The 12,808-nt window shown below is 48.9% G+C and overlaps 2 protein-coding genes across 3 annotated transcripts; both read left to right on the forward strand.

Moving 5' to 3' along the window:
* The first annotated feature begins 1,137 nt into the window (after nt 1-1,137).
* On the forward strand, nt 1,138-7,536 carry taf6l (TAF6-like RNA polymerase II, p300/CBP-associated factor (PCAF)-associated factor). The gene is given in 13 exon segments (XM_035407490.1): nt 1,138-1,261; nt 2,378-2,551; nt 2,650-2,736; nt 3,056-3,206; nt 3,584-3,634; nt 3,845-3,939; nt 4,301-4,375; nt 4,827-5,047; nt 5,372-5,504; nt 5,759-5,887; nt 6,023-6,205; nt 6,207-6,538; nt 7,046-7,536. Coding segments are annotated over 12 exon segments (1,956 nt in total). The 5' UTR covers nt 1,138-1,261; nt 2,378-2,404; the 3' UTR covers nt 7,398-7,536.
* Nucleotides 7,537-7,626: 90 nt separating this feature from the next.
* Nucleotides 7,627-11,459, forward strand: LOC118222149 (potassium channel subfamily K member 1). Of its 2 annotated transcripts, XM_035407492.1 has the most exons (4): nt 7,627-8,467; nt 8,620-8,839; nt 9,408-9,803; nt 10,471-11,459. In XM_035407492.1, exons 1-4 carry the CDS (start codon nt 8,417-8,419, stop codon nt 10,821-10,823), a joined length of 1,020 nt encoding a protein of 339 aa, XP_035263383.1. In that variant the 5' UTR covers nt 7,627-8,416; the 3' UTR covers nt 10,824-11,459. The 2 variants fall into 2 exon arrangements, with proteins under 2 accessions (XP_035263383.1, XP_035263382.1); XM_035407491.1 differs by having other exon boundaries at nt 7,627-8,839.
* The last annotated feature ends 1,349 nt before the right edge of the window (nt 11,460-12,808 follow it).

Consider the following 12,808-nt stretch of genomic DNA (forward strand, 5'->3'; position numbering starts at 1 on the left):
GGATGGATTCTTGACATTCATTTAATATTTGCAAGTTTATAGCATTACTGTGCAACTGAACCAAATCATTTTGAGTAGTGATTTGAGTGGTTGGGTTGGGCTATTCAGTGTGTTTGGGGGAGGGAATTAGCTAGAATGCATGCAAACTGCACCTAACTTTTGAAAGGTGTGTAGTCTTAGTTTTCTTTAGGCTACTTGCACAACCATACACCAGCTGAATAACACCAAGTACTGTTTGTCTGGCTTGAATTGGCCTGTAGCTACATTTTGTGAATGTCTTTGTGCCTGAGCTTACACCGGCTGCACTGTGCGTCTTAAAATGTCTATGGAAATGGAGCCTTGGGTGGGCCAAAGTCTGATTTTAATCTTTAACTGTATATAATTTTCATGATTAATCATGGTTTTTAGTATTTATTAATCTTTCTAATTTAATGTGTGGTTTAATTTATTGAGCTCTCAAACTTCCTCCTGGGACAATAAACTACTAAATCCTACTGCTATTATTGAAGTTGTCTTTATTGCAGTGCTGAACTGAAATGTGTGCCACAAATTACTCAAACCGAAGTAACAAGTGTGATTCTTCAAGTCTGTCGAGTCTGGACGCCTTGCATTACAATCTTGTCTGAAAAGTGTTGCTGAGGGTGCAGGTTTTTCGTTTTTAGCCCAGCACCACTACAACACCTGATTAATCATGGTATTCAAGACTTCAATTGGTAGAACACGGTGTTTCAGTGCTGGGTTTAAAACCTTCACCACACCCTTTGCGGATAAGGTTGGACACCCTTGCTTGCATGAACAAGTATGTGATTAAATTCCAAGCAAATAACGTTTCTAGGTGCCGTGTTTTAACAGTGGTGATTTGGGTGTGATGAAGGTGCTCCGGGTAGAAAATGGTACTTATGTACTTTAGCTTTGATGCATGTGCAAAATGTATAAGTGTGCGTGTGTGCGAGCGCAAGCTTCTATAAGTAAAACTAGCTCGCTGTTGGTCGTCCGCTCGTTGCACTCCTCACTTGTGATGGGTTTGCAGAGTCAGCAAGTCCCGTCTCCTCTCGCCAAATGACTTGACAGCTTTCGTCTTGAATGGCAGGCTGTTTGACCAATCTCTTGGAAGGGCGGGATTGTGAAGTTCCGGAAGGTAACTGGTGTTGGAGTCCGTAGTAGTGTCATTTATTTCAATGGTGTCGCTCAGTAGAACTCTAATGAAGCCTAAAAACGTTTAGTATTTATAAACGTGATTTTGTTTTCCCCCTCCCCGGAGGTAAGACCTCGACCGTTGCAGTAATTATTGGCTGAACCGAGCTTGCTAGCACTGTTCTTGCGGTATGAGTACGAAATGTAAACAGCACAGCAGTAGAAACGTAGTCAGCTAGCTTTAGCTAGCTAAACCAGGGTTAATGCGTTCGTTTGGTTGCAGCAAACGCAGAAAAATAGATTACTAATTGCGAATTTACTTGTAATCTAATTAGCCAACTAGGTCATGCAACCATGGATAGCCTTGAAACTATTCAATGCCTGCTATGATTTGGAGTCTGTTAGACCGAGCTGTCTTTGCTACCTTTCTCGTAACACTTTTAAGCAAATTTCGAAGCTGCCTCGGGTGTTTAAGTTGGGCTGCTGATATGTGGTACAACAGTTAGCCAACGCCAGTCATCAAATTTCAGTTTGTTCCACAACACCATGAGGAAAATTAAATGTAAATGTATTTCGGCGAAGTTAATGAAATAATTTCCATATAAAAACCCCAGACGTTACATTTTAAATATCTAAAAGTAGCAACATCAGTAACGCATTTGCACCTGTCCTTCACGTCAAATTCGCTCCGTTGTCATAAAGTCAGGTTAAATCAATTTGTTGCCATTCTAAAGTTATTTATACTCCATTCTGACAGTATGCACGGTAATGGGATTTGTCATGCCATGTGTTTTTTAAAAACAAATTTAACCAGCATCTGTAAGAGTGCTGGTAGATTTTAATGTTTGTTCGGACTTGGAGTCCATGACCATAGTGGTTGTTTCCGATGTAAATCCTGGAAAGTATCGTACTTTTGATTGGAGTATAATAGCGTAAACTCCTTCAAAACTCCTTGGTATATTGCTTATAATAATAATAATAATAATAATAATAAAATTGTTTTAAATAGGATGTCTATTACAAGCGGTTTTTGCAGAGATCAATTACTTATGCCATATATATTTGTAAAATATAAGCTACCAATGTGGTTGAAGCATGGAAAATACATTGTATACAAACTCATGTTTCTGTTTGCCGGATCATGTAGTCTGCGCTTCTGTAGGTGTGCTATACGATTGATTTCAGTGTTTTCTACGTTTTTTTTTCCTTTGTCCCAATTGTTGTATTATTGTATTCTGCGCAGAACTGAGCTGAAAGGAGTGTTTTAGCCATGGCGGAGAGAGAGGAGCGGCGCTTTGCGGAGGTGCCGCGCGAGTCTGTGAAACTGATGGCGGAAAGTGCGGGCGTGGAGCTCAGCGATGACGTCGCTGCGCTGCTGGCCGAGGATGTGTGTTATCGCCTGCGGGAGGCTACGCAGGTACGTACGGGGGCGCGTGTCTGTTGCGCTTTCTGTCCCTCACAAACTGGCTGTCGGCGGTTCTGTCTTGCTTTACGCGTGCGGTTCATTCCCAACAGAGTAGCTCCCAGTTTATGAGGCACGCCAAGCGCAGGAAGCTGACGGTGGAGGACTTCAACAGGGCGCTACGGTGGAGCAACGTGGAGGTGAGGGCACGTCACACGCACACACTCATAGACACACTTCACGCATAGAAGTGCACGGACATACGCACACACAAACTCTCACACAGTCACACAACTCATGCACACGTGTAAACACGCACACAGAAACACACACACAAACTCACGTGCACACACGCACACAAAAGCACAAGCATGGTGGTCGGCACTCCATGCAAAATTTCGACTTGCCATGTTTGACAGGCTTCACCAAGTCGACTTCTGCAGGTTATAATCGTTCTGTGGTCGTAACGGTAGAATGCGTAATCGCTGGAGCCCTAAGCCCTCTTCCCCCTCCCGAAAGGCCGTCTGTGGATGCGGGGCCCAGGACGCCCTGCCCTTCCGTCCCATAAAGGAAGGCGAGCTGTTCTTCGTGGAGGACCGTGACATCAACCTGGTGGAGCTGGCGCTGGCCACCAACATCCCAAAAGGCTGTGCGGAGACCATGGTGCGAGGTATGAGGCTTCTGCTGCTGTGCGGCGACGCTTAAAAAAGGCGGAGAGTCCGCGTTTTTCATCTTAAGTGCTAAATACTGCTCTGTCTATACACACACAGACACACACACACACACACACTTGCTCATGGCATTTACGCCTTTGAGAAAGTGATAAGTGCACTCACTCGCACAGTTCCGTTTCTTGGACATGCACATACAGCTGTCTGGGCAGGCTTGATTGAAGCTCACCTGGTGTGTGAATGTTAAAAGAGGCCTTCAGCGTGTGGAGGGTAATCAGGGCTGGACATTGATGTGTGCTGTGTGGGCTTGCCTTGGTTCCACGTGTGATCAATAGCATTGTGCGACGTTGACTCTTGGCTGGTGTTTCTCCGGCAGTGCAAGTGTCCTACCTGGATGGGAAAGGAAACCTGGAGCCTCAAGGTACAGGTAAGAATCTAAATTGCTGGTTCAATATATATCCAGCTATACTAATGGCCAGTATGTGAAAAATGCTGACGGTTGCTCTGGATGAGATCGTCTGCTAAATGCCTGTATGGAATGTTAAAATGTAATGACGCTGCTGTTCTTTATGAAGAACCGGTTGAGCGAGGTGCATTAATGTTGCTTATAACCCCCCCCCCCCCCCCCCCCCCCCAGTGCCCAGCGCAGTGCAGACTCTGTCTGACGACCTGCTGAAGTACTACCAGCAGATCACCCGAGCCATCCTCGGAGAGGACGCCCACCTGATGAAGGTACGCCACGTTTTCGCCGTTGCGTCTACGGCCTCCGCACGGGACACGCCCTTCGGGCCGCTCTCTGAGCCCACGCCCGCGTCCTCCCCCCGAGCCATCGAGGTCAAACCCCCGGTTTCAGAACTAAAGCGGGAAAGAACGAAAAATAATGCACTCGTATCCACAGCGACCTCATTATTGTCTTCATCACAGAACGGGAAGCTGTCTCTTGTCGATCCTGTAGGCAAAGACAGGAGATCTGGGGGGGAAAGTAAAAGCATATGGTTGCAGTTTATGAGGACATTCACTTCGTAATGCGATGGGAGACTGGCTGTTGGGTTTAGCTCTTGATAAAGTGCATTTTCTCTCTTCTCTTCACCAGGTTGCTCTGCTGGATCTCCAGTCAAACTCCAAGATCGCAGCCCTGCTTCCGTACTTCGTGTACGTCATCAGCGGGGTAGGTCATGTGCATGAGTCGGGGTGGGTCATGAGCGCGAGAAGATGAGTGGATGTAGCAGTGAGCCTAGCTGCTGAATGCAAATTGCCATTCCACATTGGCAGAAGGGCGAAAAAATTCAAAATGTTCAAAATTTTGATGGGACTGCTAACTTTGCCAAGAGTCTCTGCAGGGCTCTACAGTGCTCCCATTTAATGGAGAATTTGCTCCTGAAATTTGGTGTGCGCTAACTGGAAAAATACTTAAAATTAATGTATCTGCTAATTGGGGTGCATTAGCGTGCTCCTGAACTGATCAGCTTTAGGGGCACGTGTGCTCCTTGGAAGAAATGTGAGTGCGGAGCCCCTGTCCTGATTGAGATCCCGCCCGTCCAGCACGGCGGCAGTTGAGACCGTTCCCTGGGAAACGGCGGGGCGTGTCCGGTCAGTGCCTAATCCCGCCCCCGCCGCAGGTGAAGTCGGTGAGCCACGACCTGGAGCAGCTGAGCCGGCTGCTGCACATGGTGAAGAGCCTGGTGCAGAACCCCTACCTGTACCTGGGCTCCTACGTGCGCAGCCTGGTGGCCAGCGTCATGTACTGCATCCTGGAGCCGCTGGCCGCCTCCATCAACCCGCTCAACGACCACTGGACCCTGCGCGACTACGCCGCCCTGCTGCTCAGCCACATCTTCTGGTGCGTCCCGCCTACTGCCTGCTTAAAAACACGGTAGCGTCATTGTCCCCACCGCCACTGGTGGCTGGTGACCTGCATGCATAATGTCCCCTTTGTCCATGTGGACTCTTTAAAAGTATGAGATCACAAATATGTGATTGCAGTGTTCTCAACTGAACATTCCAATGCTGATGTAACAGTCACTGCTGGTAGACTGGAAGCAGTGGAGTTCCAGAACACTGACTAAACACTGAAATATTATTTAAAGTATTTAAAGCATGTATCTAAAACCTGGGTCTTGGTGCCTGCCTGATTTCTCTCTCCCGTCGCGTCTGCCTCTGACAGGACTCATGGGGACCTGGTGAGCGGCCTGTACCACCAGATCCTGCTCTCCCTCCAGAAGGTTCTGTCCGACCCGGTCCGCCCTCTGTGCTCGCACTACGGAGCCGTGGTGGGGCTGCACGCGCTCGGCTGGAAGGTAACCCTGGTTACGCACCTGTCCTATCCGTCTACGGCGGTGCCTGTGTGTCACAGACTGCCTGTACAAGAGTTTATCAGATGTTATTAATTTCATTGTGTGTGTGTGTGCGTACACGGTTGCGTGTGTGTGTGTGCGTGTGCGCATGTGTGGGTGTGTGTTGTGTATGTGCGTGTGTGTGTGCGCGTGTGTGGGTGTGTGTTGTGTGTGTGTGCGTGTATGTGCGTGCGCGCATGTGTGTGTGTGTGTTTCAGGCTGTGGAGCGTGTGCTGTATCCCCACCTCCCTGCCTACTGGGCCAACCTGCAGGCTGTGCTGGACGACTACTCCGTCTCCAACGCCCAGGTGAAGGCGGACGGGCACAAGGTGTATGGGGCCATCCTGGTAGGTGCAGTGCGTGGCGGGGGGTGGGGAGGGGGGGGGAGGCTCGGCTCTGCCCATCCAGACACAATATGACTTCGCTACCATCGCCCGTGGTTGTGAGTGAGCTGGCGTGCAATTCCACCCCCTGTCCCGCAGGTGGCGGTGGAGAGACTGCTGAAGATGAAGGCGCTCTCCCTGTCCTCGCCGGCGGAGGGCGGGGCCGGCGGGCTGGCGGGGTCCGGGGGCGTAATGGGGTTCAGGGAGAGCTCCCCGGGGCTGAGCCCCCCGCCGGAGTCCCTCTCCGAGCCCAGCCTGGGCATCGCCAGCCACCTGCAGGCGGGGGGGGGCCGGGTGCCCCTGGGAGGAGTGGACCCCCGTGCCCCTGCCGGCCATGTACTGCGAGCTCTACTCCTTTTTCGGGGACAGCCTGGCTGTCCGCTTCAGTACGGGGCCCGGCCTGGGCGGTGGCGGCGGCGGCGGCGGTGCCCCCCCACCCTCGGGCCCCGCTCACCCCCCCGACCCCCGGAAGGAGGCGGCCGGCGGCGCCGCCAACATGGACACCGCCCGCAAGATGCCCCAGCTCACCGCCAACCTCAACATCAGCCCCCGCCAGGACAACAGCCCCCGCACCGAGCCGGCCCCGCCCAGCCTGGCTGCCACGGCAACGGGCAGGTAAGGCCTGGACACACCCGTCTCCGTCTACACAGTCTGTTTTTAGTTCGTTGTCTGTCCATCTGACATCATGTTTTATAATGGCCTTCTTCATCTTATTCCAGTGTCCTCACCTCATTCAGACTGACTAATCTTATCCCATAAAGAACTTAGCCCCTTTCATTTTATTGAGTATTTGGTTGTGTTGACTAATAATTTCATTTCACTGTTGCATTCACTTTGAAGACAGTCTTATCTAGCAACTCGAAACCTAAAAGAATATAACTGCATCCACGTCAGTTACATGAGCAACAGGCCCAGACCAGTGAGTGTGTTTGTGACATCACTAAAGCACTAATGCCAGTTAGCAATGCTAACCAAGCACCAAAATACAAATCCTGAATATACACATACAGCACCATAACAAGCTCTTAAGCTAGGAAAGATGGAAGCATAAAAACACTTGCAGTAGCTTCTGAGCCAACCTCCATTGCTCAACTCACTGAATGCGTCTGTGTCTCTCCTCAGGTCTCTTCCTCGCTCTTCCTCCTCCTCCTCCTCCTCTTCCTCGGTCCAGCGCTCCAGGTCGTCGTCCTCCCGGCCGGGCCAGCGTGCGACGGGGCCGTCCCGCGACGTCTTCCCCAAGGCCCGCTTCGTGGCGCCCCAGACGGGGCCCCCCGCCTTCTCCTTCCTCATCGGCGGCCGCCAGATGGGCCGCCGTTGCCAGGGCCGACGCTTCCAGACCAGCTTCACCCCGCCGCCGCCCCTGGCGGCCCTGCCGCCTCGCACCTACGCCCACAAGCTGCCCGTCATCGGCCGGGTGGGCCGGCCCGTGCGCCGCTGGACCTGCTCCCACTATTCGCTCCACCTGCCCCTCTAAGCCCCGCCCACACCTCTGAGCCCCACCCACCTGTCTTAGCCACGCCCACCCACGTACAGGAACAGACCGCTTCCCATGTACTGCAACCCCGGGAGAATAACATAGCGGCAACTCATGCTTGTCATCACCAGTGTGGAGCTCCACCAATCACAGGGTACATTGCTACCAACAATTTGAAGAACGCCAATGGTAATTGACCCACACCTCCACACCAGGCTAGAGCATCCAGCCAAGGCCTTCCTCACATTTACTGCCTGGCTAGAGTGGTTTCTTACGAAATAACTTTATTAAAAAAACATTCATGGTACTGTTTTCTAGAGTTTTCTTTCCTTTTCCCTAATAGGCCTTGAGACATGGTACATTACAAACCACCAATTTGTCAATGTTTTAAACTGGCCAAGGCCAGATGTTACAGATCTTTTATAGTGGACAGGGGTACAGGATGAGTTTTCCAGGATGGCACGTCAGTCTGTTCTGATTGATTGGTCAGTTTATATTTTTGCCCATGATTTAATGGACAAAAATCTGTTACAGCGACGATGGACAATGTACATTGCAGCGGCGTAAAATTAACTGATGACACTACTATGTCTGAGTGTGGATGTTTTGACGTGTAAATTCTTCTTGTGAATCCTGTGTTAGGAAGAAACTTGGGATAAATTAACAGGTGAATATTTGTTTAGCGATTTTCTTATTTGTGCTTTAGTGCAAGTTTGTTGTCTTCTGTTCTGTTTTGATAAAATGGGGCTTTTTTACAGTGCACTTGTTCTGATTACGCAGTTTTTCTTTTTACCAAAATGCTGTGACAACAGCGGACATATCTGGAGACTGTCAGCAGCGTTTTGTGTGACGTTTATAACGACTGTTTTTGGAACTACGTTTCCCCCCGCGCTGACCGGTGCCTGTTGTCGTCGCAGTCACCCTTGACCTAACAGAATCGCCGTGATAATGCTTTCACCGGCTGAAAAATAATCTTACCTGACGGAAGGTCATTAATTTTTCAGGGGTGAACGCTTAAGATGAGACGATGGTATTGGTTTACCTCTGACAGGTCGCCTATACTTGGTAAGGTACGGAAAATCTTGCTAATTTGTTTTTGTAAACAATGGTACCTCGGCTAGACTCAGTTTGGAGGTTTTGCCGAATAAGAGCGTTCTTGATTTTGGTGCTCAGCTATGTGCTGTTCCTCGTCTTCGGTGGGTTCATGTTTTTGGCACTAGAGAAGCCGGAGGAAGACGCTCTCATAGCCGAGGTACGACAGTTCCGCATCGAGTTTCTGGACCGCCACCGTTGTGTGAAAGAGAGCCATCTGGACGACCTGCTCAAGAAGGCACTTTTTGCAGAAAAACGCGGTGTTGCCGTCCTGGAAGCGGAGGGGGAGGAATACAGCTACGATTTCTCGTCGTCCTTGTTTTTTGTTACAACTTTTCTTACTACCACGGGTAAGGAAAGCAACCGTAAAGCACGCGCAATGTATCTAGACGGCGTAATTCGGTCCAGGTGTTGGCTACGTACGTAAATTTTAAGAAGGAAAATCCGAATAATTGTCACCTAATGTTTCGACACCATGTGTCAACAGATAATCGCTGGTTTCAGCTGCTCCCTCTAACGCTATGCGTTTTAATTCGGTTGCCTCTCCCGAACTAGCCTGCATGTGTTCTCTGAGCATCTTGGTTCCTCACGTTTCACTCCTTGCGCCAGTCCTCTGACTTGGTAACAGTTGTTCGGGGATTGTACTTCTAAAATCATAGGTTAGGTAGTGCTTTTGAACCAAAGCACTTGCAATTCATTGCCCTGAATTCATTCAGTAAGTCTGTAAGTGGGCAATACCCAAGCTGTATTAACTGTACAATTTAAGCACAATTAAGTAAAAAAACAGCCTTAATTCTTTTAATATATAATTTTAGAAGACTTGGTTTATTTTTGCACCACTTCTGTTTAAACCTCAGACTTGAAAGTCGCGTTGCCCGTCTAATGTTAATTTGTTCACGTGTGTGGGGTGTCGCCCAGGTTACGGCAGCACCATGCCGATATCCGATGATGGGAAGCTCTTCCTAGTGACGTACTCCCTCCTGGGTATACCCATAACCCTGCTGCTCCTGTCCTGCCTCACCCACCTCCTGTTGCCCTGGGTGACCCGGGGGCCCGTGCGCTACATGCAGACGCGCTGGGGCCTGTCCCACAGCGGAGCGTCGCTGGCGCACGCCGGCTTGCTACTGGGGCTAACCGCCGCGCTGCTCTTCCTGCTGCCCGCCACTGCGCTCTGCCTCCTGGTGCCCGGCTGGAGCTTTCTGGAGTCCTTCTACTTCTGCTACATCTCCCTCAGCACCATCGGCCTGGGGGACTACCTGCCCGGGGGAACCCGCAGCCTGGCATCCCGGAAGGGGCTTGAGTTCGCCATTTCCTGTGAGCACGACAACCAACAACACAAACACTCCGCTTACCTGCGCGTTCTGTATTAAAGGGGAAGAACCAGGCCCTGATCTCCTGGGGAGAGGAAAACAATCGAAACGTTGCTGGTTTTTCAAATCTCAGCTGTTGCAGTGCTGCTGAGCACTTAAGTGGGAACTCCAAGCATTGTTGGTTAAATATCCCCATAAAATATTTTCATAGATCTCACTTCTGATGTCTCTTGAAATTCCACTGGTTATGATTCCTAATAGAACACTATGGCCGTTTAAAAAAAATAAAAAAAAAATACATTCATTGAATTTTAGTTCATACCTTCAATAGATTTGACCCCAACTATTTTAAAGATGTCTAATTCCACAAATGTAGGGCAGTTTGAAATCTGATGCATGCAAGGCCGTCAGGCCAAATATATCTGGGAAAGTCCAGTAATGACTGGATTGTCAAGGCATTTGCTGTTGCCCATTCACGGGAGGGGAAACCGTTGTGCCTGGGTTGAATTCTGTACTTTACTGACTGCATTCTTCGTAGTTTTACAAGCACGGTGACATCACAACCATCTTTATCCATATTCTGTGATCCCATGATTCATACACATAGGCTAGGTGGAGTGATGTGTTGATGGACTCCAGCTTTCTCTTTCTGAGCCCCCCCTCTCCCGCAGGCTACCTGCTCCTGGGGCTCATGGTTCTCCTGGTTGTCCTGGAGACGTTCTGGCGGCTGCCGCAGACCCAGGCCCTCGTTCGGTTCTTCGCCGGGCCCTGGGAAGGCCCGCTGGACGGGCTCGCGCTGGACGAGCTCACGCTGAGCGGAGACTTCCTCCCCCCGCCGAATCTGAAGGAGAACGCCCCCCCAAAAGTGGATCCCCGGTACGTCTGCCCCATCTCTACCATCTCCCCGAGCGTCCCGGACTCACCCCGTCCGTCCTCCACCCGCTCCCCACCGCCCCCCCAGAACCTTAGACCTAGACCAGTGCGGGCCCTAGACCTGCGTCCACCTGTTTCAATGCTGAGGTAACCGAATGAACCCCAATCCCACAAATGTTCAACTTAGTCAACCCCGAGACCACCTGCGAATAAATGACAAAATAAAAGTCCTCATGCGGTGCGACTGAATCATATCTTGACTTGCACACTGTAATTGAACCTGTTTTTAAGTGCAGTATAATACCTTACAGGTATTTTTTTTATTCAAGCCTCATACAGTGGATTTACACAGTGATCAAGGCTATTATTATTTTCACTGAGCTTTCTGACAGTAGCTCAGATGCGTAAGCATTCTGGGTGTGAGCTGTGTTAAATTTTCTAGCAGTTTTGCATGCGGTGAAGTCCATATAGATACCAGGTAGATCTCTTTGGTATCCTCTGTAGAAGCCATAACACAGTACTTTTGACAGTTATGGCTGACAACGCATGTGGGCAAAATTGTTGTGATGACATTTTTTCTTGGTTTTGATATATATTTATGTAATGTCTAAGAAAATCTTATCAAAACCCATTTGGAAATGGCTTGAGCTCTTATGATAGCAAAACAGTTTTCATACATGCTATTGCTGTCCACTCTGAGGAAAATCCTTTTATAACTGCATACCATTGACATGACATACAGAGTGAATTTGCCTCTACAATTAAAATGACCTTTTTTGGAGTTTTATTTGCGTGTTTTGGAAAAATATTTTGGTGCCTCCTGTTATTCCTGAACTATTTTCAGGCATCCACAGGCCAGACACCGTAACGACGTATAAGTCTTGAACAAACAAACAGATTTCAGAAGTATTACTGGCACAACTGATATTCTTAACATGTCTATGCTGGGGCTAAATATTGAACATAATAATTCAGTATTCTATGCCAGGGCTACCTACTTGGATGTATCTCCCTCCTGTGGTAAAATGCTGCTACTCCAGTAGTTGCTCACTCACTCACTCACTGTGTGTGGTGAATGGATGACACACAATACTGTCACTTGTTCCACTGTGACTTTTGGGGACCAGGCCACAGAAGAAGGAGAGGGGGTAGCTGTGTGTGAGGTGGCCCAAGACCCCCTTCAGGGTGCAGCCCCTGGCCTGAAAGGACGTACGCTTGTGCAGCCGAAACTTGCTTGTCCTGTTCTGCGCCCCGCCTCTCTACTACCTGCTGGCCCCGCCCACATGCAGCCAAGCTGCCCCGCCCCTGTGTCCCACCCTGCAGTCCTGGCCAGGGCACAGGAAACAGCGTTCCGAGTTTAACACAAAACGTTCTCACAGTGTTGCTGCCATGTCAACAGCAATATTTTACTCACCCGCACTTCCCATTGCATGTTAACTTTTTAACTGTGGGCGTGGAGTTTAGAGTACTGTTAGCCCAGTGCAACTGCAGTATCAGTGACCAGACAATGGTCTGCCCCACATTGCCGTTCAGTGATCAGACAGTAGTATGCCACCCAGATTGCCATTTATTGTGTGACCACTAGGTGGCAGGAGAGCTTTATTGATTTACAGCAATGGGTTTTAAACTTGATACCGGGGCACCATGTACTTACTAGTTTTCCATCCAACCGCAGTTGCAAACCCAGAATTTTAACAAGCTGTTAATTAGACACTTTCAATGTTTATAGAAGGATTTACCATGTAACTGAAACTAGCGTGCAAAGGTCTCCCCAAAGAATAAACTTGAAGCACAATTAAGTGCAATTTAGATGCCCTTCCCATGAATAGCAGTCATACATATATGCAGTGAGCACAGTTAAGATAACAGGAAAAGGGACAGTGGCCAAAATGGTTCAGCTATAAAGGTTTTAATTGTTTGTTTAATATTTTTTTTTTAATGTACACAATTTTATGTGACAAATATGCAGACATAACTTTTTCTGAATGCATGTTTCATTTTGGGAAGATTTACACCCAGGCAGTGCAGAAAAAAGACACTAGGTTGAGTCTGGTAATCTAGGCAAAAAGAGCAAATGAGATATAGCATCTAATCTAAGAAATAACAAAATGTGCTATTTAGTACTTTAACAAATAT

This window comes from Anguilla anguilla, chromosome 3 (genome assembly GCF_013347855.1).
Source record: "Anguilla anguilla isolate fAngAng1 chromosome 3, fAngAng1.pri, whole genome shotgun sequence".
NCBI classification, from domain to species: domain Eukaryota; kingdom Metazoa; phylum Chordata; class Actinopteri; order Anguilliformes; family Anguillidae; genus Anguilla; species Anguilla anguilla.

Bases quoted from the DNA above. Each gene is read 5' to 3' on its own strand.
- LOC118222149 (XM_035407491.1), top strand. From the start codon at position 8,503: ATGGTACCTCGGCTAGACTCAGTTTGGAGGTTTTGCCGAATAAGAGCG. The intron at 8,840-9,407 runs GTAAGGAAAGCA...GGTGTCGCCCAG, and splicing joins AACTTTTCTTACTACCACGG to GTTACGGCAGCACCATGCCG. The intron at 9,804-10,470 runs GTGAGCACGACA...CCTCTCCCGCAG, and splicing joins GCTTGAGTTCGCCATTTCCT to GCTACCTGCTCCTGGGGCTC.